The 26,253-nt window shown below is 34.7% G+C and overlaps 1 protein-coding gene across 2 annotated transcripts in view; it reads right to left on the minus strand.

Annotated features, from left to right (window-relative positions):
* The window catches only part of NALCN (sodium leak channel, non-selective), a 502,757-nt gene that overhangs the window by 243,566 nt on the left and 232,938 nt on the right, over window positions 1–26,253 (minus strand). For both annotated transcript variants that reach the window (XM_036757854.1, XM_036757853.1), the window contains 2 exons: window positions 15,537–15,668; window positions 3,506–3,673 (listed from right to left, as the gene is read on the minus strand). In XM_036757854.1, coding sequence (XP_036613749.1) covers window positions 3,506–3,673; window positions 15,537–15,668 — 300 coding nt within the window. The remainder of the gene's footprint in view (window positions 1–3,505; window positions 3,674–15,536; window positions 15,669–26,253) is intronic.

The following is a 26,253-nucleotide window of genomic DNA, read 5'->3' on the forward strand; positions in this document are numbered from 1 at the left end:
AGGAGGACCTGAGTTCAAATCCAGTCTCAAACACTTGACACAAGTACTAGCTGCATGACCTTGGGCAAGTCACTTAACACCAATTGTCTTGCCTTCCCCTCTCCAAAAAAAAAAAAAAAAGATCAAAAAGACTTAAATGAGCTGATGCAAAGTGAAATGTACTGTGCACAAAGTAACAGAAATGTTGTAAAATGATCAGCTGTGAATGACTTAGCTATTCTCAGTAATACAATGATCCAAGATACCTCCAACGGAGCTATGATGAAAGGAGCTGTCCATCTCCATAGAAAGCACTGATGGTGCCTGAATACAGATTGAAGCATGCTTTTTTAAACTTTCTTTTTCTTCAGTTTTATTTTTGTCTATGTTTTCTTTCATAACATGACAAATGTGGAAATGTTTTGCATGACCTATAATGAATTGCTTGCCTTCTCAATGATGGGTTCTAAGGAAGCAGGAAGGGAGAGAATTTGGAATTCAAAATTTCAAAAATGAATGCTAAAAATTGTTTTTACATGTAACTGTGGGAAACTAAGATACTAAATTTTTTTAAAAAAAATTCATTCTTAAGATCTTTCCATGTCTACCAAGACAACTTTTCCTGTAGAATTTTTAGTTATGGGCATGCTATCTATCCTTGTTATAAACTCTTTCAATTTATTCTCCCCAAATCTAGGGCACATGTCATATTGTTGTTTTTCCTTCTTTCTGTACCATTTGGATATTTCCTTCTCTCCACTTGCCATAAGGTTACTATCATTTCTACTTCAGGAATAAATTCCTCCATGTCCATGAGAATAGCATCTAGAAGTAAAATTCCACTGACTTCTTCCTCCAACTTTTGAAAGATGTATTTGCCATAAAAGGAGAGCAAGCATTTATTTTGCTGTACTCCCTTTGGTAGAATGAGTAGTCCAAACATTGAATAAGTCAAAAAGCTTTTATTAAGCACCAACCATGTGAAGTGTAGTGTGCTAAAGCATTGGGGAACTGAATCCCAAGCTTCTATGATATGTTTGTGATCTCTTTCCTCCAACTTGCACATATTTACTCCCTATCTGTAATATAAATGATATTTTTCTAATTTTGTCTTTACTGATATTCTCCTGAATTATCTCCACCATGCTTTCAACCTCTGGAGTTACGTATGCTAACATATCATATTAATATACATATATAGTGCAAATATCTAGCCAGCTAGCTAAATCTATATCTATATCCATATATCATAAATCAGAGAGGGCTGCTTCTTTTTATCTATTGTGTTGTGAATTTATGTATTTATTTGTGGCCCTACAGAACTGTAAATTATAGAAGCAAATTAGAAACTGTCATTTCAGAAATTTCAAAGAAACAGAATATTTATTCTATTTAATAATTAATAATATTCTAAATGAACTTCTTATAATTCAAAATCACTAAGAATTTTGTAATTAATAGAAATCTTGAATAATTAACAAGATTAATATTTTTTATTTAAGAACTGCACTTAATTTTTCCTCATCCTCCCTCCTATAAAGACTAAAACCAGATATTCACTAAAAGCTTGAATTCAATGCTATACTAGAGTAGATAATTACAAGCTAGATGATAAGTAGAAAATGGAATATGATTTAGTATTTCTATTCTCAAATTATGAAGAGACCCTATCCTGAAAAGAACTGAACCCAGGTAAGGCAATCAAAAACCTTGAATTTTGTTCTACAGTTATGTCAAACTCATAGCTCAAAGGTCACCAAAACTCCCAAGTGAGCTGAACCCAGTTGAAATATAACAGAGGAAATCTTCATTTGCCAAATAAATAAAAATACAAGACAACATGGATAATGTTAATTTGTGTTTTTCTAAGTCAGTATGCGGTCCACAGGGATTTGTTTCTATTTGAGTTTGACATAACTGTAGAGCATCACATCTATAACTTTAGTCTGTCATCATATCTAAATCTGCATTACTAATGGGGCAAGAACATTCACTAAATGACCTCATAATAGCCAAATCTCATGGTTTTTTCTCAGTCCTCATCCTTATCCTCCCTGAAGCATTCGATAGATTTTTTTTAACCTTCTCCAACGATATACTCTCTCTTTCTAGATTTTTTTAATGATGATATAGTCTTTTGTTTCTCTTCCAATGTGTCTGACCATTCTTTCTCAGGCTATTTAGCTACATATTCATCCATGTCATATCCTTTAAATGAGAGTGTTCCTCAAGGCACTAGCCTCAGGTTTCATCTCTTTTGTCTCTATCATTTGGTGGATATATCCACTCCATGGATTCTATTATCATCTTTAGGCAGATCATTCCCAGATGTCTATATCCTAGTCTGTTCTGGGCTAACTCCATAATCCCATTTTTGGACATATCAAATTAGCTATCCTATAGGTATCTTAAACTCAACAATACTAAAACAAAACTTGTTATCTTTTCCCCAATATTCTCCCTTAATAGTTTTGAACTTGCCTTACTGTTAAGGGTACTACCATCCTCCTAGTCACCTAGGTTCATAACCCAAGTTTCATGCTCAACTCCCCAGTTCTATTTATCCCACCTATGCAATGTCATCAAATTATTCCTTGCTTACCTTCATAGCATCCCTCTTCTAAGTTCCCTTCTCTCTACTCAATTAGCCACTATACTAGTTCAGGCTTTCTAATTTATCTCTCTGCCTTTAATCTCTTCCTACCACAATCAATAATCCACTCAGCTCTCAAGTGATTTTCCTGAATGTAAGGTAATTTCATACCTAAATGGGGTGACAGTCATTCCCTTACACAAGAAAGCCCAATAATTGCAGATTATCTCCAGGACCATATATAAACTCCTTTTTTTGAGAAGTAAATTTTTTAAGCAATCAATCTGTCCCTTTTCTATAATTCTTTATGTCTTCTTACACTATACTCCCCTCCATGTACTCTATTATCTAGCTATACTCAGCTACATACTACTCCTCAAACAGGATATGCCAATTTCTCTTCTCTTCAGGATTTTGCACTGGATGTCTTTGTTTCTAGAATCTTCTCCATCTCACCTTCAACTCTTAGTTTTCTTACCTTCCTTTAAGACTCAGTTCAAAATTCAACTTCTGTAGGATGCCTTTCCTGATGGCCTGTTCTCCCATGGGATGACCCTCCATATATTGTATATGTGTTTATGATGTATGTATGTATGCATCTATGTATTGTTAGTTATTTACACATTGCCGCCTCTATTAGAATTTGGGTTCCTACACAGCAGGGATTGTTTTGCACTTCTTTCTATTCTCCACATCTAGCACCATGCCTGGAATATAGTAAACACTTAATAAATGCTTACTGAATGTCTCCTTTTGATGAATCTTTAGGCATTAAATGTCTATAAATAGAAGCACTCTTAATTTACTAGCTGCTATAATAAGGTGTTTATCAAATTCACCTATGGATAAGAAAATCATACAGAGTAAAGTATTGAAGTGAAAACTGAATAACAACATCATAAAGAGGAAAATATAAGAAATTATTTTCATTACCTGAAAGTATGTGAATTGTGAGTGATAGAGATCTGGATAAACATGAAGAGTAGTTCCAATTACCAGTAGTAGTTCAAATTTGTGGAGAGATGAGCTAATATAGCCAGTAAATCCCAAACACCAGATTTTCAGAAGAGCTTCCAAATCAAACAGGACTGTAAAGGCCACCTGGTAGAATAATTATGAAAGAAAAGAAATACTGATGTCTGAACCCAGAACTATGATTTGCAGCAACACAACTTAAGCATTCAGAACAAATGAACTTTAGTCAGTACAAGCTGAAACCAAGGTAGTCTAACAAAGACCTTGAATTTTAGTCTTTAAAAGAGGTAAAAAAACTCAAAGTTTAGATACATATTGATTAGATAATAAACTTTAATAGACTGGACCAACCTAGAGTACCAATCAATCAATATGTCAGTTTTAAGGTTTCAGCAAGTTATGTTGCAATTTATTATCGACTTTAAATATTAAAATAATTTCATCATCAATTAAAGAACTGTTGAGATTAGAGATTCTTGTATATACACATACTTGATTCTTGCTGAAGCTCAAGTTTCTTTAGACATTCTCTCAAAGTTGTGAACAACTGGGAATAGATAAATAATTTTAAAAGTTATGTAATATCAGGAATACACTCTTTTGGACCAGAAGAATAAGTATAGAAATTGTGATGTCTGGAATCATAGAAGTGATATTTATTTCATCTATTTATTAATTTATCTATTCTAAACCCTTTGTTTGTTTACACAAAGAGTAGGAAACACATTAGTGGTAGAAAAAACTATGCAAGTCTATTTTATCTCTGTCATTTAACTTTGTTTCAAAAAATTACCTTGCTATTTGGTATGTATTGGCATTGAAGACTATATGTCCAAATATTATGTTTTTGTTTTTATTGGCTCTGTGGAATGGATGACTCCATTTTCAAGGAAGAGAAAAGAGAGGAGAAGTGAACCGGAGGGTGAAACTGCCCATAGACAAAAAGTAGAAAATGCAAATATTTTAATTTAGTAGGCATGATATATTTCATTGAGAAATTAGAGCCTTAAACCACAAATAAAGGGGAAGTGAGGGCCTAGTCCTAGTCTTCCTAGATTTCTTCTCTACAGGATGTTAAATACCAGATTGTTACCAAAATCTAAAATCTCCCATGATGTGGAACATGATTAGGATTCATTTATTTAATAACCATTAAGTATTAATGTTTGAGGTACTATGTATGTGGACCACATTTTTTAAAAAAAATCTGTTTTCATGACATTCATGGCTTAGTATAAGGAGAAAAAAATTTTTTTTAAAAAAAATAACTATCATCCTAGGGTGAAATGTAAACTGAAAGAAGTAAAGTAGATACAAAGAACTATTTATAGTTAATTCAGGGAATGGAGAGATTACTTCTGGCTCAGGGAAAATGAGGAAAGACTTCATGGAAGAGATTATATTTGGCTTGGATCTTGAAGGAAATCTAAGATCTGCACATGATAAGCAGAAAATTCCACTAAGCTTTTCAATGCAGAATTTTTTAGAAATATCCCATTTTTAAAAATGCAAAAGAATAATTTATAAGTTTAGCACTCCTAAAATTTAGCAATGCTTTCCCTGCTGCAACCTCTCCCAACTGGAGATATCCTCTCCTAGATTTCATTATCATAACATGTCTAACTTTTAAGTTTTTAAATAAAACTTAAACTTTTTTAATTTTTAGAAATATCACTTTTTAAAAATGCAGAAGAATAATTTACAATTTTAATATTTCTAAAATTTAGCAAGGCTAACCCTGCTCCAACTTCTCCAAATTGGAGATATTCTCTCCTTGTCTTCATTGGCATAACATGTTTAATCAAATAAAGCTAGGAAGTATATCTCAATATATTATCATGAATTTTATTATATACCAATGCACCTATTCACTTTATTAATTTTCAGTATGCAATCAACAGGAATAAAATGAACGTATATGAAAGAATTTTAATTCATAATGAAAATGTGTAGGCAGCACCATCTGCATTTTTATTTGTTCTGTGGGAAAACTTTATACTTTTCAGACACCCACAACACTAATAATTAAAAATATATAAAATGATTTACATAAAATCTGGTTAACATTAAACACCTGTCTTTGCATTTATAAGATGGTTATTGGTTCTTCCTGACTTATGAAATTTCACAGGAGACATTAGGAAACACATCTACTGTCTGATTTTGTTGTGAAAAATATATTGCTTTAGATGCCTGCATAATATTTAGAATTAACTCAGAGGCAATGGGGAAAAGTGATACTTTCCAATATAGGCAGAATATTTATAACTTGCTATGAAGGTATAGAATTTTCTAATTATTATCTTTATTTTAGAAACACAAGGTTGCTATCCCTTCCCAAAAATACTTCCCCATTTATTCCCCAAAATAAATAGTGAATTCATTGCATTTGTGGCAGATGAAAACTATGATTTATAAATATGTATATATATATATATATATATATAACATATATGTTATATATTATAATGTATAAATACAGAATGGCATTCTTTAGTTGAAATAGTGCCATAAATGTGAGGACTCAGAAAGAAGAATACATAATAATCTCACTTTCAGATGGGACTTTATAGGCAACAAAGCATATCTGCTTCACAACAACCTTCTCAAAAACAAAGTAAAATATCCTCTTCTCCACCTGATCTTCAAAACAGTTATACTCCTTTACCAGATGAGGACCTGGGGCTAAGAAATATGAAGCGATTTCACATAGGTACTCTGTGGTGGTAAACCTCAGATCTTCTGACCCTACATTTTGTGCTTTTTGTTAACAATACTATATTGGAAAGAGTAATAGTTTAGTGTGACATGTACAGGGTTCTCTCTTCAGAGGATCTCTGTTCTCTCTCAACAACCTTCCTAAATCCTTGGTATTTTTTTCTTAATAATCATGAGATCAAAAATTTAGAGATAGAAGAGAACTTAGAGGCCAATGAGCATAATCTCTTCTTAGATGAAGAAACTGAAACTCAGAGAGTTTAAATGACTTATTCAAGGTCACAGACCTAACAAGCATCTGTGGCAGGATTTTAACTCAGGTTTTCTTGACTTCCAGCCCTATAATCTATTTTCTACAACACCTGAAAGATAACAGAAGCATCTGACTCTCTGGAAGAAAGCTTACTTTCTCTCCCTGCCTGCCCCGCCTCCCTGCAAACTCTCTGCCTCATTCTAAAGTGAAAATTCCAAGGAAAACATGGCATAGTACCCCTGTAAGGTTACTTTGCTTATAGGTTACTTATAGATGAAGAAATTATATTTCTTATATTTCATCACTAAAAAATTCATATCATGTGAGTAACTTGTTATTATTCTTATGGACCAGACCATGATAAACCTATACGGCCTGAGTGCAATATACAGTAAGGCAAAAGTTAGCATTGAAGAATTTCTTGACATTTACCTGCTCTCCATACAATATGGTCATATGGAAAATATTGTTAGAGCAAAAGAGGTTGAGAAATTAACTTAAATGTCTTTTTTTCCAAAAGCAATTCATCGTATTTGGTTTGTGAAGCTGTAGAGCATAGTAATAACTAGATTGTAGATACTGAAATATGTGAAAAAAAATTAAAAATTAAGAGAAATAACATTTTAATATAAATTAAATAATTCAATTCAATTAAAACATTTGGGAAAGCTGTGGCACAATTAAATTTCAGTGATAATTGACAAATGGAAAATTACAAATTTGTCGGCCATCATCTAACACTAGCAAAAATAAAATGTTTATTGTTTACATATTGAAAATTATTTACAATTTATCATTCAGAATTTCAAACAGTAGTCTCTACTGTAAAATTCATGGAAAAATACTGATAACTCATGTTGGGTCACTATACATGAAAAAGTGAATTCAGTCATTTTCACAAAATGCTAGAAATAATGATTCAATAGTCATTCATTCCTTTTAAATTAAAATTAAGATTAAAAAGTCCTCTATCATTCTAGGGTCATTTATCCATCAATTCCTAACCAAAAAAATCAAGTTGAGTATGCAACTAGGAAGAGGACTTTAGAGATGAAAGATCATAGATGTAGACCTGGAAGCCCTCCCATAATTTTACTGATCAGGAAAAGTAAGGCCTAAGGATTTGCCTATGGTCACATAGACAGTAAGCAATTAGAAAGAACTTGAATTCCAGTCCTTTGCTCAAGAGTCAGTGTGCTTTCCATTATACATTCTTCCTGACACTTGATGAGTTGCCTCTTATGTTAGGATACTCTGGTCCTTTTAGAGTTCAGTATCCCCAACCAGAAAACTTCCTGAGTTGTCTAGACATTCAAATTATATTACTGTCACAAGAAATCTCTTAACTGACGTTTCAGAGAAAACTTAATTAAGCCTAATGATAATGTCAAGGAGTGAAGCTCAAATGTGATGGGATAACTTCTCTCAATTTGGTCACTGCATGTGATTAATGAGACTAAAATGAGGGTATTAAGTTTTAGAAACACAGAAATTAATGAATTCTTTTATGTTACCTCATTTTAACAAACACCATGAAACAAAACACATTCAAAGAGAAAGTGCAGAAATTAATCTTTAAATAAAGAAGAAAAGTTTCCAATAGATGGATATTATGAAAGCAAATATAAGTGGTAAAGGGATATAGATCTAAAGGATAATTTCCTTTAATGTTGCCAAGTAAATTATTCATTTTTCATAATTAATTTTAACTAATTCCTCAATTATAGAATATTTTGTTGTTATTTAACTGTTTCAATTTAGGTGTATATAGAAATAAAACCAGGTTTTCTCATATGTAAAATGTTTTATGAAAGGAAGCCTTTAGGAATGTGAATTATTATGTAGCCTGTGGGGAATCTATTTAAAAATATGTTTCTAAAAGAGTTGCACAAATATATTGTTTCAGAGACCTTAATATTAGAGTCTATTACCTTTTAAAGAATATCTTTGATCCTTCATACTTGAGTAACTAGAAGGTGTCTTCCAATCATAAAGTGCTTAACAATGTCACAAAGCCTAACTTTCCAGGTTTGTTTCTCATTATTCTCTTTTGTGCACTGTTCCTTCCATCTCTATTGGCCTACCGTCTATTGCCTGATGCCAGGCTTAAATCTCCTCCTTCCACGTCTTTGCTCTCAGGCTGACACTCACTCTTCCACTCTTCACCTTTTCCTCTTAGAATTCCTGGCTTTCTTCAAGACTCAGGTCATGCGTCACCCACCTCCCACAGAAAACCTTTCTTGATGTCCCTAGTTGTTAATGTTCTTTGCAAGTGTATTGGTAATTAAGGTGGGACTTTTTTTTTTTTACTGGTTTAAGTCTTACTAGATGCAAAACTCCAGGCTCAAACCCTTTTGCTGATTAGGCATGAATCCTTCGAGCCTTGAACAGAGTATAATAACTCAGAAGTTAGCATTTTGTCTGGGGCTCACTCATTGGAGAAGTGTTGATGTGGAGACTCTGGCTAGCTGTTAAGGAGCCCCCTGGCTTTGAAGAAACCCAGATGTTTTGTTTGGGGGCTCTCACTCACTGGAAGAGTGTCATGTCACTTGAAGAGACTCTGAGCAGCCATTGTTAAGAGCACCCCCCCCACCCTGCTTGTAAACTCAGATGTTGGGACTTTGTTAAACCCTGGTAACTTGTAATTGTAACTTGTAATTTGAATCAGACAAGGTCTGTCTGTTGATATTTGTAATTTCTATTTGTATTTGTTCTGAAGTTCAGGATGCTGGCTTTTCCTCCTGAACTAAGTGAATGATATTTATATGTTGGATTAAAGTGAGATTGTTAACCCCTTAAAGCTACTTTCCTTAGTAAAGCAGATCAAAAGAATCTGTCCTGGCAGCTCTTGTTGCTGGTCTTGTTAGGTCTTACACCTCAACAGCAGCTGCTAGCTGGATTGTTGTTACAGCAAGTTGTATTGCCATAGGATAATGTAACCATTTACTAATTACCTAAGTGATTTGTTTTAGTTCAGTCATTTCAGCTGAGCTTGAGTCTTTGTGATCCCATTTGGGGTTTTCTTGGCAAACATACTGGAGTGATTTGCCGTTTCCTATTCTAGCTCATTTTACAGAAGAGGAAACTGAGGAAAATAGGGTTAAATGACTTATCCGATATCACACAGATGCTAAATATCTGAGGCCAAGTTTGAACTCAGGAAGATAAGTCTTCCTAACTTCAGGCCAGGTACTCTATCCACTGTGCCACCCAGGAACCCCCATAAGTGGTTTTCTTCCTAGTGTTGACATGGGCTCTGTAATGACTATACTATGTTAGAACTTCCCTTCTTCACAGGGGAACAACCAGCCAATTAGAAAAATTTCTGAGGCTCAGAGCTGCTGGACATAACAGTGATCCTTTGCAAGTGAACTCCAGCTGAATCTGGAGATAACTACAGCTGCCAGAAACCACAGAACCAGCTTTGATCATCTCAGAGTCAACCTTGAACAGAAGCTGCAGACTCAAAACCTAGCTTGGAAGTTTCTAAACAAGCTGCCTGGCTTATTGTGTCTGTAGATGTCTTCTCCCTTAATTCTCTGCTTCCTGCACAAAAGCCTCTAGAAACTATACTATCTCATCCTTTTCTAACTACCTTTTGAGCAACTGAGAACTCTTTCTCCCTCGTAGATCTTCTTTCCCTTATAAGTCTTCTTTCAAACTATAAATGTTTTTAATTGGTGTATCAGACTCTTTCATTACAGGTCCCTTTATGGGCCTGGGGATCTTCTGTCAGCACTAAAAAGAATAGTAACACTTTGGTGATAAAGAAATGTAAAAGGCATAGAGACAAGGGAGGGGAATAGGTATTTCTTTAACATCTAAAATGTGCCAGGCACTGTGTTAATTTTTTTAAATAAGTATTATCTCATTTGATTCTCACAACAATCTTGTGAGGTAGATGCTATTCTGACACCCATTTCATTGTTGAGGAAACTGATGCAAACAAGTAAAGTGATTTGACCAGACTTGCAAAGCTTCTACAGTGTCTGAGGTGAAATTTGAATTCAAGTCTTCCTGACTCCAGGCACTAAAAATAAAATTTTCTCAATATTAAATAAAACAAATTAATAATCAGTAATGCTAGATGAGGCACATAACTCCCATTAAGAGAATCCTCTTTCACAGAATTTAAACAACACTCTATGGTTGTTAAAAATTAAATGAACTTTTAATGGTGCTAGAAAACCACATCCACACTTCCCAGTGTCCTGTACTTCAATATTCTTATACAATATTCAAATAGTTCTAACTATAATTGTCTTGAAACTCTTCACGTCAAAAAATTAAAATCAATTTTAAATTAACATGAATTCTTAAAAATTTAATAATGCTAATAAAAATTGTTTGCTTCCCAACACTTTGTAGATATAGAAACATAGAAGGTACGGAAGGTAAGGCAAAGAGATCTGTCATGATTAAAGTAATGGTGTAAATTCCTATTTCAGAAGTTTCAATTTGATTCATTTTTCCTTTGTAAGACCAATATCAATTCTCCATAACTTAGCTTTGGGTTTCATTTTAGGATGGTGCAGGTCAACATTTTAAAATATTAATTTCATAGCTACATCTGAAAGTTAATCAATTAACTAAGCAAGTCATTACAAAAAGATAAATTAAGTAGATATAACTTTCATGTTTGGATCTTCTGTAATTGGATAAAGGTTTTTATAAGATCCAATTTTATTTTAAAACAGAATCGCTGTCTCAATTTTAATTATTTCATTTAACTAAGTGATATTTATACAGTACCTTAAAATACGTGGTGGTATAAACTACACCACAATTCATTTCCTGTTCTTTTCTTTTCCAGTTGACCATATTATTCATGGAACATGTCAAGAGTTACAGTAAAAACCCATTTGCTCTGATACTTCAAAAACAGTCATCTCGAATAAATTATATAATCTATCTTGCTCAACGTGGAATAATCCATTATTTTATATTCTTTTTTTAAGACTCAATTTTACAAAATGTATAGAAATACTATTTTCCAGCTGCTAATCTATTAGTACCTAGTGAACTTGGAAATATTTGTTTGCTCCATGAGCACACTGTTGATAAAAAAGTCAGTTTTGTAGCTAGCTATTTTCATAGTCAAATATTCATTTATGGAGGATAAATTGAAAAGAATATAGATTCCATATATTTCATTACATAGCTACTTTGGCAGTGGAAATGTAGGATTGCAAAATATCATGCATGTCTTTTACTAATTGCAAAAAAAGTTACTTTTAAGCATTAACATAACAATTCCTGTATTTGCATCCATCCAAATTGTATTTACCAACAAAAATAGTTTTTAAAAATCATCTAATTAAATTTATTTCAAAGGTGCTCTACTCTTCTACTGTCAAGCAGGCCCTAACTAATCAAGCCTTTTCAGGAAACAATGTATTTCTTGTAAGCAAATTTTCCAGATGAAAAACATATTACCTCAAATACCAAAACATTATTCTCAGCAATTTTTGATGGAATCTTCTCTATACTCATTTAAAAAATACTATATCATATATTGCTTGAGCCTGACGACTAAAGGTCACCATTATAAACCACCGTTATTGTACTATATAGTAAAACAGTTCTGCATCTTCTTTATGGTTGTCTACGTCAGGCCATCATCTGGGAATGTTAGGAGCATTAAACACACACTTTTCACAATATATATCAGCAGCTACGGGAGGAGCTGATAGAGTTGACTTATTCTGAAGACTTTCATTTTCTGCCTTTAGCTTCTAATCTGCTGTAGTCTGAGAAACAAGATAACAAAACTTTTTATGAATTGTATATCGAATAACAAATCAGCTAGTGTCTGAGTTAGATACAAAGCAATAAAGTGAATGGCTTTAGTTCAGGGTCTTTGTGACAGATATTCTCAGCCTTTTTTTCCCTTCCTGCTCAAATTGGTGATGTGATACAAAGGGCTGAGGCTGGTAGAAGAGACTGCTAGATAAACATTAGGTTAATGCATTGTAACAGAGGGCTAGTCTTAGACTTGACTCCCAAAGCCTCTTTCCCCTTCCTTCACAGGGAAGTGAATAACTTTAAATATGAGGGAGATACATGAGGCAAAGAATCAATATAAAGGTTTATTCTAGTACATACATACACACACACACACGCACACTACACATACTTAAATGTATAGTATGTATATATACACATATATGTATAAACACATATATGTATATACACATATACATACATATGGATATGTATTATTGCTATTCTCTGTTTTAAGAAATTTTTTTAAAAATTTGGAAATCCATTTATAGCTTTTTCCTGAAATCTGAGAAAGTGTCACAAAAATGTTTTTCACTACATCAAGTACTGCAAGACATGAAAGACTGATACTGACATCAATTGAAAATAGGGCAATGTAATGGGAAAAAACTTTCCGAGCAGAAGGGAAATTTTTATACCATTTGGATATTGGTTACGCTGATAAGAAATTTAATAGAAAATGAGCAATTTAGCAGCTCTACCACCTTGTCTGCAGAAGCTCTATTCCAGCATAAGTTCATTATCAATGACATTTTGTTTCAGGAAACTACCTTCAGGAAGGCTGGTTGACAGCTTTTTTGCATACTGTCAAAGAGAACCTGAACAATAAGGAAAGGATTCTAAGGAAGGAATTTTAGTGACCTATTAACCATGAATTGACATTCACATACATGTCTATTTCCTACAAGTATGCCTTGCTTTAAGAAATTTTTATCTTCCTGAAATATCGTGCAAGTTGTATTTCTGGAAATCAAACTTGACTGCACCAAGATTTGAAAAACCCTGAAGAAAATTGTATCTTAGAATCTAAAATGTCTTCATAATGTAAAGAATTAACATCAAATTTATCTACTTTTAAAAGTTTACATTTTCATTTTAAGCCTGCAGTGTGTCACTGGACAGGGGGCCGACCTTGGAAGTGAGGAATATTTGGGTTCAAGTTCTGCCACTGACACATACTGGCTCTAAGATCCTAGGCAAGTCACATAACTTCTTGGTGACCAAAACAACTTCTCCACAACTATAAGTAACAGAAATGGCAGTGATATATATTGATAGAGGGAGTTCTATCCTCATGAGTTCAATAAATTAATGAAAGTTGAAATTCAATGCCAAAATACTTTCAAATATTGTATTTTTTATAATGGAGTACATTCACAAAGTATATGCTATTGTAGGAGAGGTATGATATAGGGGGAAATAGCAGCAGTCTGGTAGTTCACAGACTTAGGTTCGATTCCTTGTTCTGGCACATATTAGTTGTCTGAGGCTGCATGAGTCACTAAGTCTCAGTTATATCATCGAAAAATAGAGATGATACTTTCAGTATCTACATCACAGGCTTGTAAGAAAATTGTTTAATAAACCTTAATGTTCTATATAATTGTGAGCTGTAATTATTTAAAGGAAGATTTCATAAATCACATTTTAGAAATAAAAGTTATTTTCCATTTACTGATATCAAAGATTCACGAAAAATGTTCATCTAGAAAAAATGACCCGCAAAATCATATTATATACATCTTTTAAAATTGTATATCTTTAATGACACATTGACTAATATTCAGCAAATCAATTATTAAAGTAAATATATAGTACTACATATGGTAGAAAAGCTATGTCTTGTTGCTATAGAAAATGGAGGTTTCATAAAATTCTGAGCAGTGCTCTATAGACTAGTAATTATGTCACTTACTCATAATGTTGTACCATGTGTTACACAAAGAAACATATTCTGGCAACAATATGGTACTTATCTAACGAACCTTAACTCATACCTGTGCTCATGAGAGATTGGGGGGAGAAGTATAGTTAATTAAATGATGAAAATACTTGATCTGCTCATGTGAAAAAGCAAAAAACCAAAATCCTACATCAACCAGGAGGCCGTCTGGTTGGCTGAGATGAGCTTCATATCATAACCTACAACAATGCCACTGGTCTAGCATCCAATAAGCATTTATTAAGCAACGCATGCACCTAATATGTGTTATGTGTTAGGCACTGAGTATACAACACCAATAATAAAATAATCTCTACTTGCAAGGAACTATTCTAGTCCAACAAACATCAAAAATACACATAAAATGTCTATCACATAAATATAAAGTGAATTAATATAAATGTATACAAAGTTGTTGAAGACAAAGTACTTTGGGAGGGAAGGTACTGACAGTTGGGGGTGGGAATCAGGAAAGAATTCATGCCAAAGATGGTGCTCGAGTTGTATTGTATAGGAAGAGAGGCACTCTATGAGGTGGAGGTAAGATAGACATTCATTAAAGGTATGAGGGATGGCCAGTGCAAAGCTAGAGAGATAGGAGATAGAATGTTCTGTGTGTGTAGAATAGGGAGAAGGCCAGATCAGCTGGAATACATAGTATAGGTCAGGGAATAATTTCCAATGAACCTGAAAAGATAGATTGGAGCCAGATTTTTAAAGGGACCTTTAAAAACTATGCAGAGGTATTTATATTTTATCCTATAGACAACAAGTAGTCACCAGAGCTGGTTGAGTAGGGGAATTGCGTGGTAAGGACTCTATGATGCCAACATGTAGGATGAATTGGAGTGATAAGAGAGTTCAGTCAAAGAAACCAATTATGAGGTTGTTTCAATAATCTAGATGAGAAAATGGAGATTATGGTCATTTTCTGGGACTAGTTGCCAGAAGGAAGCTCTGGGGTGAAAGATGCATTCTGTTTGGGGGAGAAATAGGAACGAGACTCATGCCAGAGCCAAAACACCCAGTTATATAGTGAGTAGTCTTTTTTTTGAGATTCAGAGCAAAGACTATGATGTGGGTGGAACACTGAGTTTCAGTTCACTTAGCTGCGTTAAGCCAAAGATGAACAATTCTCATTTCTTTTTCCAAATAGCCATGGATCAATTTTCTCAAGGGAAAGGATCAGTTTTGTAGCCAGGGCACTGAGTTTTTATAGTGAAAATTGGACCAGGGAATTCTTCATTTTCATATTTGAAAAATTATCTCGATGTCACCATCAATATGCTCACCTCTGCCAGGTAAAACTCATCATATTGTCTTCTGAAATTCTCTCCTTTGTAGTAGTTGCTAGCAGCAACAATGACATCTACAGTCACCATGCTCAGGATAAACATATGAAAAACTGATGACCTCATCATTTTCTGAAGAAAGGGAAAAAAGCATATGTCAAAGTAAGAGATCGTTGTCATTAACAAGAAGACCTTTCTGCTTTTTGATGAATAACTGAACATACATTGTTTGCATGGTATGAGCTCCTATAATTTAATGAATTTCCAAACACTCCAAGTCTTTAAACTGAGGCCAAATGTGATGTGGGTTGTTGTGGGTTATAAAGTAGATTCCCTCTCAGAGATGGGTTAGACTAGATAACCTTTGTAGCCCCTGACAAATAATAAATCTGTGATTATTCTTACTGTGTGGATGACTCAGAGCTACATACTCAGCTTTAGTCTTGCCTCACCAATTGCTTCTTGGCAAATGGGCCTCCTACAAGCCCATTAAACTTAACATGTTCAAAACTACTCATTTTCTTCTCCCAAGAGCTTCTCTCTCCTTTAAAATTCTTTATTTCTGTTAGGGCATCACCATTTAATTTTCTGAAAGTCAACCAGGTTTATAGCAGTGGAGTCATCTTTTAGTCTCCACTCAAGCTCTCGTTGCCCATATATAATCAGTTTTCAGTCCCTATTATACTCGCACATCTCTCACACCAGCCTCCTCTTTAATCATGCCTTCTATCATCACAATTCAGGTTTTCATCACTTTTTGCTTGGATAGCCTTCTAAATGGACCCTCAGCTTCCAGTTTCCCCTTTCCCATCCATTCTCCGCAACAGCCAAAATAATATTCACTGGGGATGATTCTGACCATTTTGGTCCCTTCTTTAAGAAACTTCACCGATTCCTTACTTCCTCTAGGATAAAATAAAAACTGCTCAGCTTGGCATTTGAACAATTTTATGACTTCATTTAAACTTACCTTTCCAGGTTTGTTACACATTACCCTTCTTCACACATTCTACATTTCAACCCAACTGGCCTATTCAATGTTCCTCATGTCCAAAATGCACTCTCTATCTCCCACTTTAGAATCCCTGAATTTATTTCAAAGCCCAGTTCTTAAGCTTTATCCCACAGGAAGCTTTTTTCAATCCATTCAATAATTAGCTCTCACTTTCTCCACTTCCAATTATTACATGCATATTTTAATTGTATTATATTTCATTTCTCCATTAGAATATAAATTGCTGTAGGAAAAGGGCCATTTTTTTTTCATTTTTCTTTTGATTCCCAGTGTTTAGCAAAATGACTTTCATACAGCAGGCATTTAATAATTGCTTGCTGAAATGGAGCTTAACTTCAATGGTGAAATATGCTTTTTGATGTTCAAGGCATGGCTAAATGGAGCCTTTCCATCAGAGTGCTTATCTAGAAAAGCCATGTTTTAGGAAAATATTTTCTGGAAATGTGTTCAAAAGAAAAACTACTGCCAATGGTGGGCTTGATTCAATGTTCCACTCTCCATCCCTCCACTTATTTTTGTTTTAAAGAGTAGATATTTAAACAGATGTTGGTTATCTGCCTTGTGCACTCCTTTTTGTGCAGACAGAGAAATTACATGAGATATGGTATCAAAAAACAAGATGCCATGTGAACTAAAAAAAAGGAAGAAGAACATTTAATTAAAAAAAACTACAGAGAAGGACATGAAACTTTTGACAAACAGGAAGAGACTTAGGGTTACTTTCTCTCCTGGTAGGTACTGAGGCATTTTTAGAAGGCAATTTACCTTAATACCTATCAAAGGCTCTCCTAAAATGACTCTCTTTTGACTGACAAATGAAAAGGAACCAGAATGGTTGTCATGCCAATTGGGACCAATGCTTCCTGAGTAGCAGAGGACATTCATATTCCTACACGTGAAAATCTAAAACTATTTTAACCTATTCTTAAAAAATGTTTTTACAGACATCAGGATCCTCCAGTTAAATGAGCATAGAATAAACCATAAGCTAGAGTTGAATGAAAGCAGAAAAACAAAAGGCATAAAGAGGCATTTAAAAGGGTTCAGGTACATTTTTAGTGGTGATTTCTGTATTAAATTTTAATTTGGTCTAGGTCAAACTTGACTATCAGTGGTTTCCAAGGTTTTCCTTCTTATTACATGTGATTCTGCTTTCACAGGATCACAGACCTCAGAGGCCATGTAGCTCAACCTCTTAATTTAACAGATGAGGAAACCATGTCCAGAGAGGTTGGAATGATTTGCCCAAGGTCACAAAGTCAGGGGGAATCTGAGTTTTTGAACCCAGGTTGTCTTACTCCAGAGCCAGTATTCTTTCTCTTTTCCATTGTACTTTCTCAGCCAGTGGATTATAGTCTACACTACCTTTTTCCTGACATTAATTCCTGTTTACTGCCTCTGCTTTATATCAGCTCCTGCTGTTTGTCTTCTTGACCATCATTCCTATATAACTACTTCTCTATAGTGCTTTAGTTTTGTATTTTTTGCCCCAATTATATCTCATTTATGAATGACTTTCCTTTGTAGCTCATTAATCTATTCACCAAATATTCACTGAATGCTTCATATCAATGTGCAAGGTGTCAAAAGGATAGATATAAATATTGAAGACATTTCCTAACATCTTTGGGTTTACACTCTACTCAGGGATGGGTTGAATAATACATTTACAACTGGAACAGAAACTGGGTTTCATCTAGTCTAACCCTCTTATTTTAGAGATGAAGAAACTGAGACTCAGAAAGTTTAAAAAAATGTTGTTATACAGGTAATAAGTGTTAGAGGTGGAGTTCAAACCTAGGTCTTCTGACTTCAAAGAAATCATTACTTTCCACTGCTCCATATTATAGAAGAAAGAATTACATAAATAATTGTAATAGAAGTCTGAATATTACAAGTACCTTAAGAGAGTTATCATAAAATATCTAGAGAAATCAGTAAGGAAAACTCAGTTTCAGTTTTGTATGTGAGGGACAGGGAGCATCATGAACAAAAGAGAAAACTTGAAGTAATGTAGACATGTTGGGAAAATGAATAGATCTGTTTAGAGAGAACACAAGGGTACACATAAGGAGCATTGAGAGATAAGGCTGGAAATGTAGTTTGGGGAAAGAATATGAAAGTTATATTGATCGTTAGGCTAAAGAATATGAAATTAATTGGTGACCAACAGAGGACCATTGAAACATTATGTGTGAAAGATTGACATGAGATAGATATATAGATAGAAGGTTAGAGCATTTATCAAGGATTTACCATATACCAGGAATCCTAATAAGTATTAAGGATAAAAATGAAAGTATGTGAGACAGTACTTGTCCTCAAAATGCTTCCATTCTAATAGGAGAAGACAACACATAAAGAGGATCTGGGAAGTGGGAATATATGTGTGGGATGTTATATATGGCTAGAATTGTCCAGAAAATGAAGAGAAAGGGCAGGGAGTGAGCACCTAATCTGGTCTATCAAAGGCCAAGGTGGTTCCACAAGTTGAAATCTTTGGAAAGGTAAGTCTTCCAGCAATATTAGGCCAGATAGAAATACAGGAGAAAAATGGGAAGGCCAATTATGTCAGGTGAGGGATAATTCACTATTGTGGTAGCAGTGGGAAGTAAAAGAAGATGACAATACACACATGCACATACATATATATGTATATGTAAAATACATACATATGATTAGATATATTTTACATATATACACTATAGAAGCAACTGATTATACATGGGTCAATCAACAAACATTTATCAAGCAACTATTATTTTCCAGGCACTATGCTGATCACCAAGGATACAAAGAAAGGCTAACGATGGTCCCTGCTCTCAAGAAATTCATAGTCTAATGGAGGAGAAAACATGCAAACTACTATGCATGAATAAAATATATACAGGATAAACTGAAGGTAATCCACAAAGGAAAGACACAAGAATTGAGGATAACTGAGATAGGGGAAGCAAAGCTAACCCAAGGTTTCAAGCCCTGGAAAATGGTGGTACAATTAATAGAAACAGAAAAATGTTAAGTGGAACTCTTTGGTAGGGAGAATACAACACATCTGGTTTGGACTTGTTAAATATGAGGTGCTAGGAAAAAATCTAAGGAGCAACACAAATCAGGCATTTGGAAATATAAAACTGGGATTCAGAAGAGAGCTAACGTTTGGATGTACAGATTTGGTAGTCCTGTTGATACAGAGGAGAAATTAAACTATGGGAGTTTATGAGATCACTGAGGGAATAATAGTTAGAAAAAACTGGACAAGATTAAGAATAGAACCCTGAGAGATAATCCTTTTGAGGACACAGGAGGTGGAAGTAGAGTCAGAAAATGAAACGAAAGAACTGGTTAGAGGCAGGATGGTAACCAAAGTATTACAGTGTCATGAAACCAAGATCTGGCAGAATTTCACGGAAGAAAGGCTGATCGACATGTGCAGTAATACAGGGAGGTCAAGGAGAATGGGGACTGACAAAATGGTATTGGATTTGGCCATCTGATCATAGTTGACCTCTAAGAAAATAATTTTGGTACAGTGGTTGAGATACAAGTCTGAGTGAAAGAATTAAGTAATGAATAGGTACAAAGGAAGTGCAGGTGCAAAGAGAATGCAAACTACTACTTGAATAAATTTGGTAAAAAAAAGATAAAATGACAATAATAGCTATAATAAATTAAATGTTTAGTTTACAAAGCACTTCACTAAAAGCAACCCTATAGATTAGTACAAGTTTTAATATCTGCATTTTACAGATGGAGATAAGTGCTTTGTTACATGATAAAGTTAAATGCTTTGCTCGTGGTTACAAAACCAGTAAGTACAGAATTGAGACTCCAATCTAGGCCTCTTGACCCCAATACTGTTTCCATTATATCACTCTGTCTTGGTGCCTTAAAGAAGCAGCATAAAGGAGTAAAGTGGGGTGTGTGTGTGTGTGTGTGAGTGTGAAGGCATATTAAAATAATAAAATATGTTTTTAAGATATAGGAAAGTAAACATCTGTTGTTATTGTTTTGTTGGTTTAGTCATTTTCAGTCATGTCTGATGCTTTTGACCCCACTTGGGGTTTCCTTGGCAATGATTCTGGAGTTGTTTGCCATTTCCTTCTCCTGCTCATTTTACAGATGAGAAATTGAGACAGGGTTAAGTGACTTGCCCAGGGTCACATGACTAGTAAGTGTCTGAGGTCAGATATGAACCCACAAAGACCAGTCTTCCTGACTCCTCGCCTAGCACTATCCACCGCACCAAACACTTGTAGGCTGGAGGTAAAGAACTCATGGGGAATAAGAAAGTGATCCATGAAGCAAGATAACTAATGGAGTGTGGTCCTAGAGAAAGTTGGAGGGGACAGGAAGGAAGCATTAATATGGGTAGTACAGTTAGCTGTGGTCAGGCAGAGGGATATTTATTCTCCAGAGACAAGAGAAAGGAAAAAAAGCCAGAACATAAAATTACAAAGAATTCTGAGGTGACGAAGGCAGTTGAAGGAAGTCATGTGGATGACTTGATTTTCTCAGCAAAGTAGGTGACTTTTTTGAGAATTTTTTAAGAGAAGAAAAAATGGAGTATTTGATAGCCTCAACAGAAAGGAATCATTTCGGAACAGTCCTTGCTAGAACTCAAAGGAGAATCGACAAGAGATAAAAATTTTGTGGAATAGGAATAATAGTGAGGATTCATAGACAGCCAGGTGGGGCAGTGTATAAAGCACTGGACCTAGAGTCAGGAAGACCTGAATTCAAATCCAGCCTTAGACACTTTGTGACCCTGTTTGCCTCAGTTTCCTCATCTGTAAAATGAACTGGAGAAGGAAATGGCAAACCACTCCAGGAACTTTGTCAAGAAAACTCCAAATAAGGCCTCGAAGCATTGGACATGACTGAACAAGAGAGGACTCAGGACTTCCATTGACAACCAAACCTATGAATAATTAAAAAAAAGAAAAGTAAAACTAGATTGACAAAATTTCAGAAAATGATTCACAAATGTGTCTGTCCATTAATGTCATTTAAAGGTAAAATAAAATTCAAATTTCATTTCTTTCCATCAACATATTCCAGGGTATATCACAGTGATGTATAGAAAACTAGCGTATTGGATCACGAATTCAGGTAGCAAGTTTTTATTCTCATTTTGATTTTTATAGCTATTGGGTCTTTATCCATGATGAAACAAGTGAAAATATGTGTAACCACAGTATTGTTCATTTTCTATACTTTCTTAGCATAATACTCTATTAAGAACATTTAAAGAAATCTTCATGTGCCAAAGAGCTTCACGTTCTCATTTTCCTTCCCTTTCTTGAGGAAGTTTCGTTTATAAATAAATAGCTATTACTTAAAGGTCCAAACAAAGCTTCTAGCCACGACTGTCAAAAGCATTTTTAGTTGGGTTTTCTGGGTGTCACTACTCTACTTTCATGCTGTCATTATAATTATGTCGTTTTTTATCTGAGTGTCTACATTTCCCTGCTGATAGTCATTAAAATAGCCTCTCACAATGGATTTTGATACACTATAATCACCTACTCAGCTGCTTTGTCCAAAGTAACAAATTTCAAATATTCAAGGAGACTTAAAGTTTAAAACAACCTCACTAAAAACAAAAAAAAAATCCACCAACAATCTTCGATAAAAACTTATGCAGTACCTGGACTCAAATGTTGAAGATACAGACTACGTGTTCTATGGCACCTTAATGAATAAATGACTTTAAAAAAGAACCCAAATCTTTTAAACAGGGAATGACATATCATGCTACATAAGTTTCTAAGACAAGTCTAACTTGATAAGTTCCACATTTTGTCTCTTTTCTTAATATTTTTTTTGAAAAAAAAAAAAAGAAATCCACATGAATGTTTACAGTTAAGTCACTGGGCCACAAAATAACAAATACTTTGAAGTTCACAAAATTCTATTACTAGATATTGCTGTGCAGTGTCCTTTACATTTCATAGCTCGGACCTCTTATAAACATATTCAGTATTCTTTTGAAGTGCTCTGATGTTCTGGATTTATATATCTTTTTTCATCTTTTTTATTATTAAACAGTTCTGAATACATTTAAGCTATGACGTGGACCCAAACACCAAATGGGTCCACAAGAAATAGAATTTATTGAAGTTCTACATAGAAAAGCATAACTTCATAGGTTGTTTCAAACTATAACATCTGTCAGGAATATTAGAAAGAGTTTCTATAAAGCATAGGATATCAGGTTAGATGACCTCTAGGGTCCCCCCAGGAATTCCAGGTTTCTCTGAGTCTCAATAACAATGAAAAATCTTAGGCACTGTCTTAAAATTTTCTACTAATGAATTAAATAAAATCATTCATCAAACATGTTCAGTGTAATATGAAAAAAATAGTTGATTCACTGAATTCCTCACTCTCTGACCATTTATTTTACTCAGTTCCCATCTCTGTGCATTTTCATGGCTGCTCCCCATGCCCAGGATGCACTCCATCTCACATCCACCTCTCAGAAATCCCCATTTCCTTCTAGGTTTAATTCAATTGCTACTTCTTACATGAAGCCTTTCCTGATTCCACAGTCATTAAGAATCCCCTGAAATTGATTTTTTAAAGATGTTTATTTATTTGTATGTACTGCTTCCCTCCAGTAGAATGTAAGGTCTTTGTGGGCCAATGGCTTTTTCCTTTCCATCACAGTATCCTCCTCACCTGTTATGATGGTGCCTTGCACACTATGAGGGCTTGGTAAGTGCCTTTTGGTTGACTGATTGCCGTTAAGTCTGGTGTAGGGGAAAGAATACTGGATTTAGGGTTAGAGCAGCTTGCTTCAAATCCCTACTCTGCCAGTTACTACTTATGTGACTTTGGGCAAATCATTTAACCTCCCTAGGCTGTTTCTTAATCTATAAAATAAAGGTGTTACTGTAGGTGACCAATAAGGTTTCTTTCTGTCTTATAAATATTTTATAAAATGGAAAAAGACATACTTCAGGAAATGAGGACATTGTAGAAGGTACCTGATCATCTGTGAATTCTCATATCTTACATTTGAGACTTGGAAGAGACTTAAATAGCCATCAATCAATCAATCAGCAATTATTTTTAAGTGCCTACTACAATATGCCAGGACTTGTACAAGATAGCTGGGGATAAAAAGGTGAATATTAAATAGCTCCCCTTCCCCTGCATTCTACTGGGGGACAGGTATATATTTTAAGTACTTGGAAAATAAATAAAAAGTGATTTGGGGATGGGGGTGGTATTAGCAGCTGGTGGATCAAGAAAGGCTTCATTTGAGAGGCGTCCTTTCAAAGAAACTAAGCATTATTAAAACCCATATGCCAAAATAGGGCAGCTAGGTCACATGGTGGATAGAGTGCCAGGATGGGAGTCAGCAAGACTCATCTTCCTCAGTTCAAGTTTGGCCTCAGACTCTTACTAGCTTGTGACCCAGAACAGGTCACTTTACCTTGTTTACCACAGTTTCCCCATCTGTAAAATGAGCTGGAGAAGGATATGGCAAATCACTCCAGTATCTTTGTCAAGTCACAAAGAGTCAGACACGACTGAAGCAACTGAACAACAATATACCAAAATGTCTCTTCTATGGTATATTTGAGAAGAGGCAGTTGCTGGAAGACCTCCAATGCAGGGGAATGCATTACCTCCTACAGCAGCCTATTCTAGTAATATATAGCTCTAATTGTTAGGAATTTTTTCCTTGGTCTGGGACATAGTTTAGGTATTCATGATGACTATTCTCCAATAAAGTAATGAATCTAAAATGCCGGATAAATAACCTTTTTTCTGTACTGCTGAGGGAAAAAACCAAAGTCATTGGATATGTTCAAGGGAGCTAGAAGAGAACAAAGATTTCTCAAGTAACTGAGTAGGAGCATGGAGTGCTCAAGATGTCCAATACTGAACTTAAAACTGTGAATTTGAACAAGTCCCTTAATCTTTTTTCTGAGACCCAGTTTTCTCATCTGGAGAATAATAAAGGTACTGTCTATCTCACAATATTATTTAGAGGCTCAATAGCAGGTCATCTATTGTGAAGCATTTTGTAACTGTAAAGTATTCCATAAATAAAGGAATAAGCTATTATTATCACTACCGCTCCAACCTCCATGTCATACTTAAAACCTCACTCTCAACTCATTCCACATATCGAGTGTGTTGCAAAATCTTATTACTACCTTAACAACATCTTTCATGTCTCCCTTCTCTCCAATCACTTGGCCACCATCCTAGTTTAAGTCCTTATCATAGCTTGATTGGACTTGATGTCACTACCTCAAGTCTTTCCCTACTCCCAACCTCCTTCCACTCAGCAGCCATTGTGATTTTCCTAAAACTAAGTTCTGACCATTCATCCTCATACTCAATAAACTTCAGTGGCTCCCTACTACTGTAAATATTAAATATAAGCTCTTCTGCTTGGCATTTAAATCTCTTCATAACCTGGTCCAACATTACTTTTGCAATTTCTTTAAACTTTATACTCACTACCACATTTTTACAATCAAACTATACTGGTCAATTTTTTTCCTTCACACACAACACTCCATTTCCCATCTCTGTGATTTTCCATGGGCTGTTCTCCATTCTTAGCATCCTCTCTTTCCTCACTTCTAGCTTTTAGTGTCCCAGTCTTCCTTCATTACTCTCCTTAAATACTACATGCTATAGGAGACCTTTCCTAGTCCTCAGAGCTGCTAGTATCTTCCCCTCTGAAATGTTACTTCTATTCTGTGTATATCTTATATGTATCTAGTAATTTACTTGTCATCTTCTGCTTTTAAAGTGTGAGCACCTTGAAAGCAGGCAATTTTTGCCCTTATGTGTCCAGTGTTTAGCACAGTTTGTGGTAAACAGTAATAGCAAAATAAATGCTCATTGAGTTAATGATTTGATTCTACAGTGGTCCCAACTACCCCCAGACAATGTTTTCTTCTTCTGTTGAAAAGTGATGACTAAAAACATAGGATCAGAAGTCTTGAACTGGACGAAAAATCAGAAACAAACTATTCTACTTCCTTTAATTTACAGAAAGGGAAACTGAGGTCCAGGAAAGTTAAATGACTTGTCCTAAGTCACAGAGATAGTAAGCATCAGAAGTGGGATTTGAATCCTGGCCCTCTTACTATAGAATAAGTTGTCTTTAATCTATACCACACTACTTTCTTTGGTATTTCTTAATCAGATACTTTGGTTTATAGATGGGGATGCCTGGTGATATACTATATACTATACCATAAGGAAATTTTAAAACAGGTTGACTATAAGGACTTAGGTTTGAAATCTCATATAGCACTGACTCCTTCTTGTGCCCTTGCAAGGAAGTAAATGCTCTTTGTGGTAAGATGAGCGCATGTGTATCACTACTTTACAAGCTAATTCTTGAGTTTCCAGCCAAACTAGAGCCATATCCAGTCTAACTGTGCTACGGCACTTAACAAAAAATGTATGTGTATAGCATGTTACTGAACAGTTTAAAGAAAAAACTTTTCAGAGTGTCCTAATAGCTTCATTAAGTCAGCACCTAACTATATTGGGTGTGTCTTTCTAAGGAATAAGTATTTGAAGTTCATATAAACTTTCAAATAAGAGACTGTTTCAATCCTCAACCAGACCTGAGCTCAATTGTAATTGTTTGTCTAATCTTGTAAAAAAGGTTAACGTGTTTTCCACAGCATAGGATGAATTTAAATTGACTTACAACAT

This window comes from Trichosurus vulpecula, chromosome 4 (genome assembly GCF_011100635.1).
Source record: "Trichosurus vulpecula isolate mTriVul1 chromosome 4, mTriVul1.pri, whole genome shotgun sequence".
In the NCBI taxonomy this organism is placed as follows: Eukaryota; Metazoa; Chordata; class Mammalia; order Diprotodontia; family Phalangeridae; genus Trichosurus; species Trichosurus vulpecula.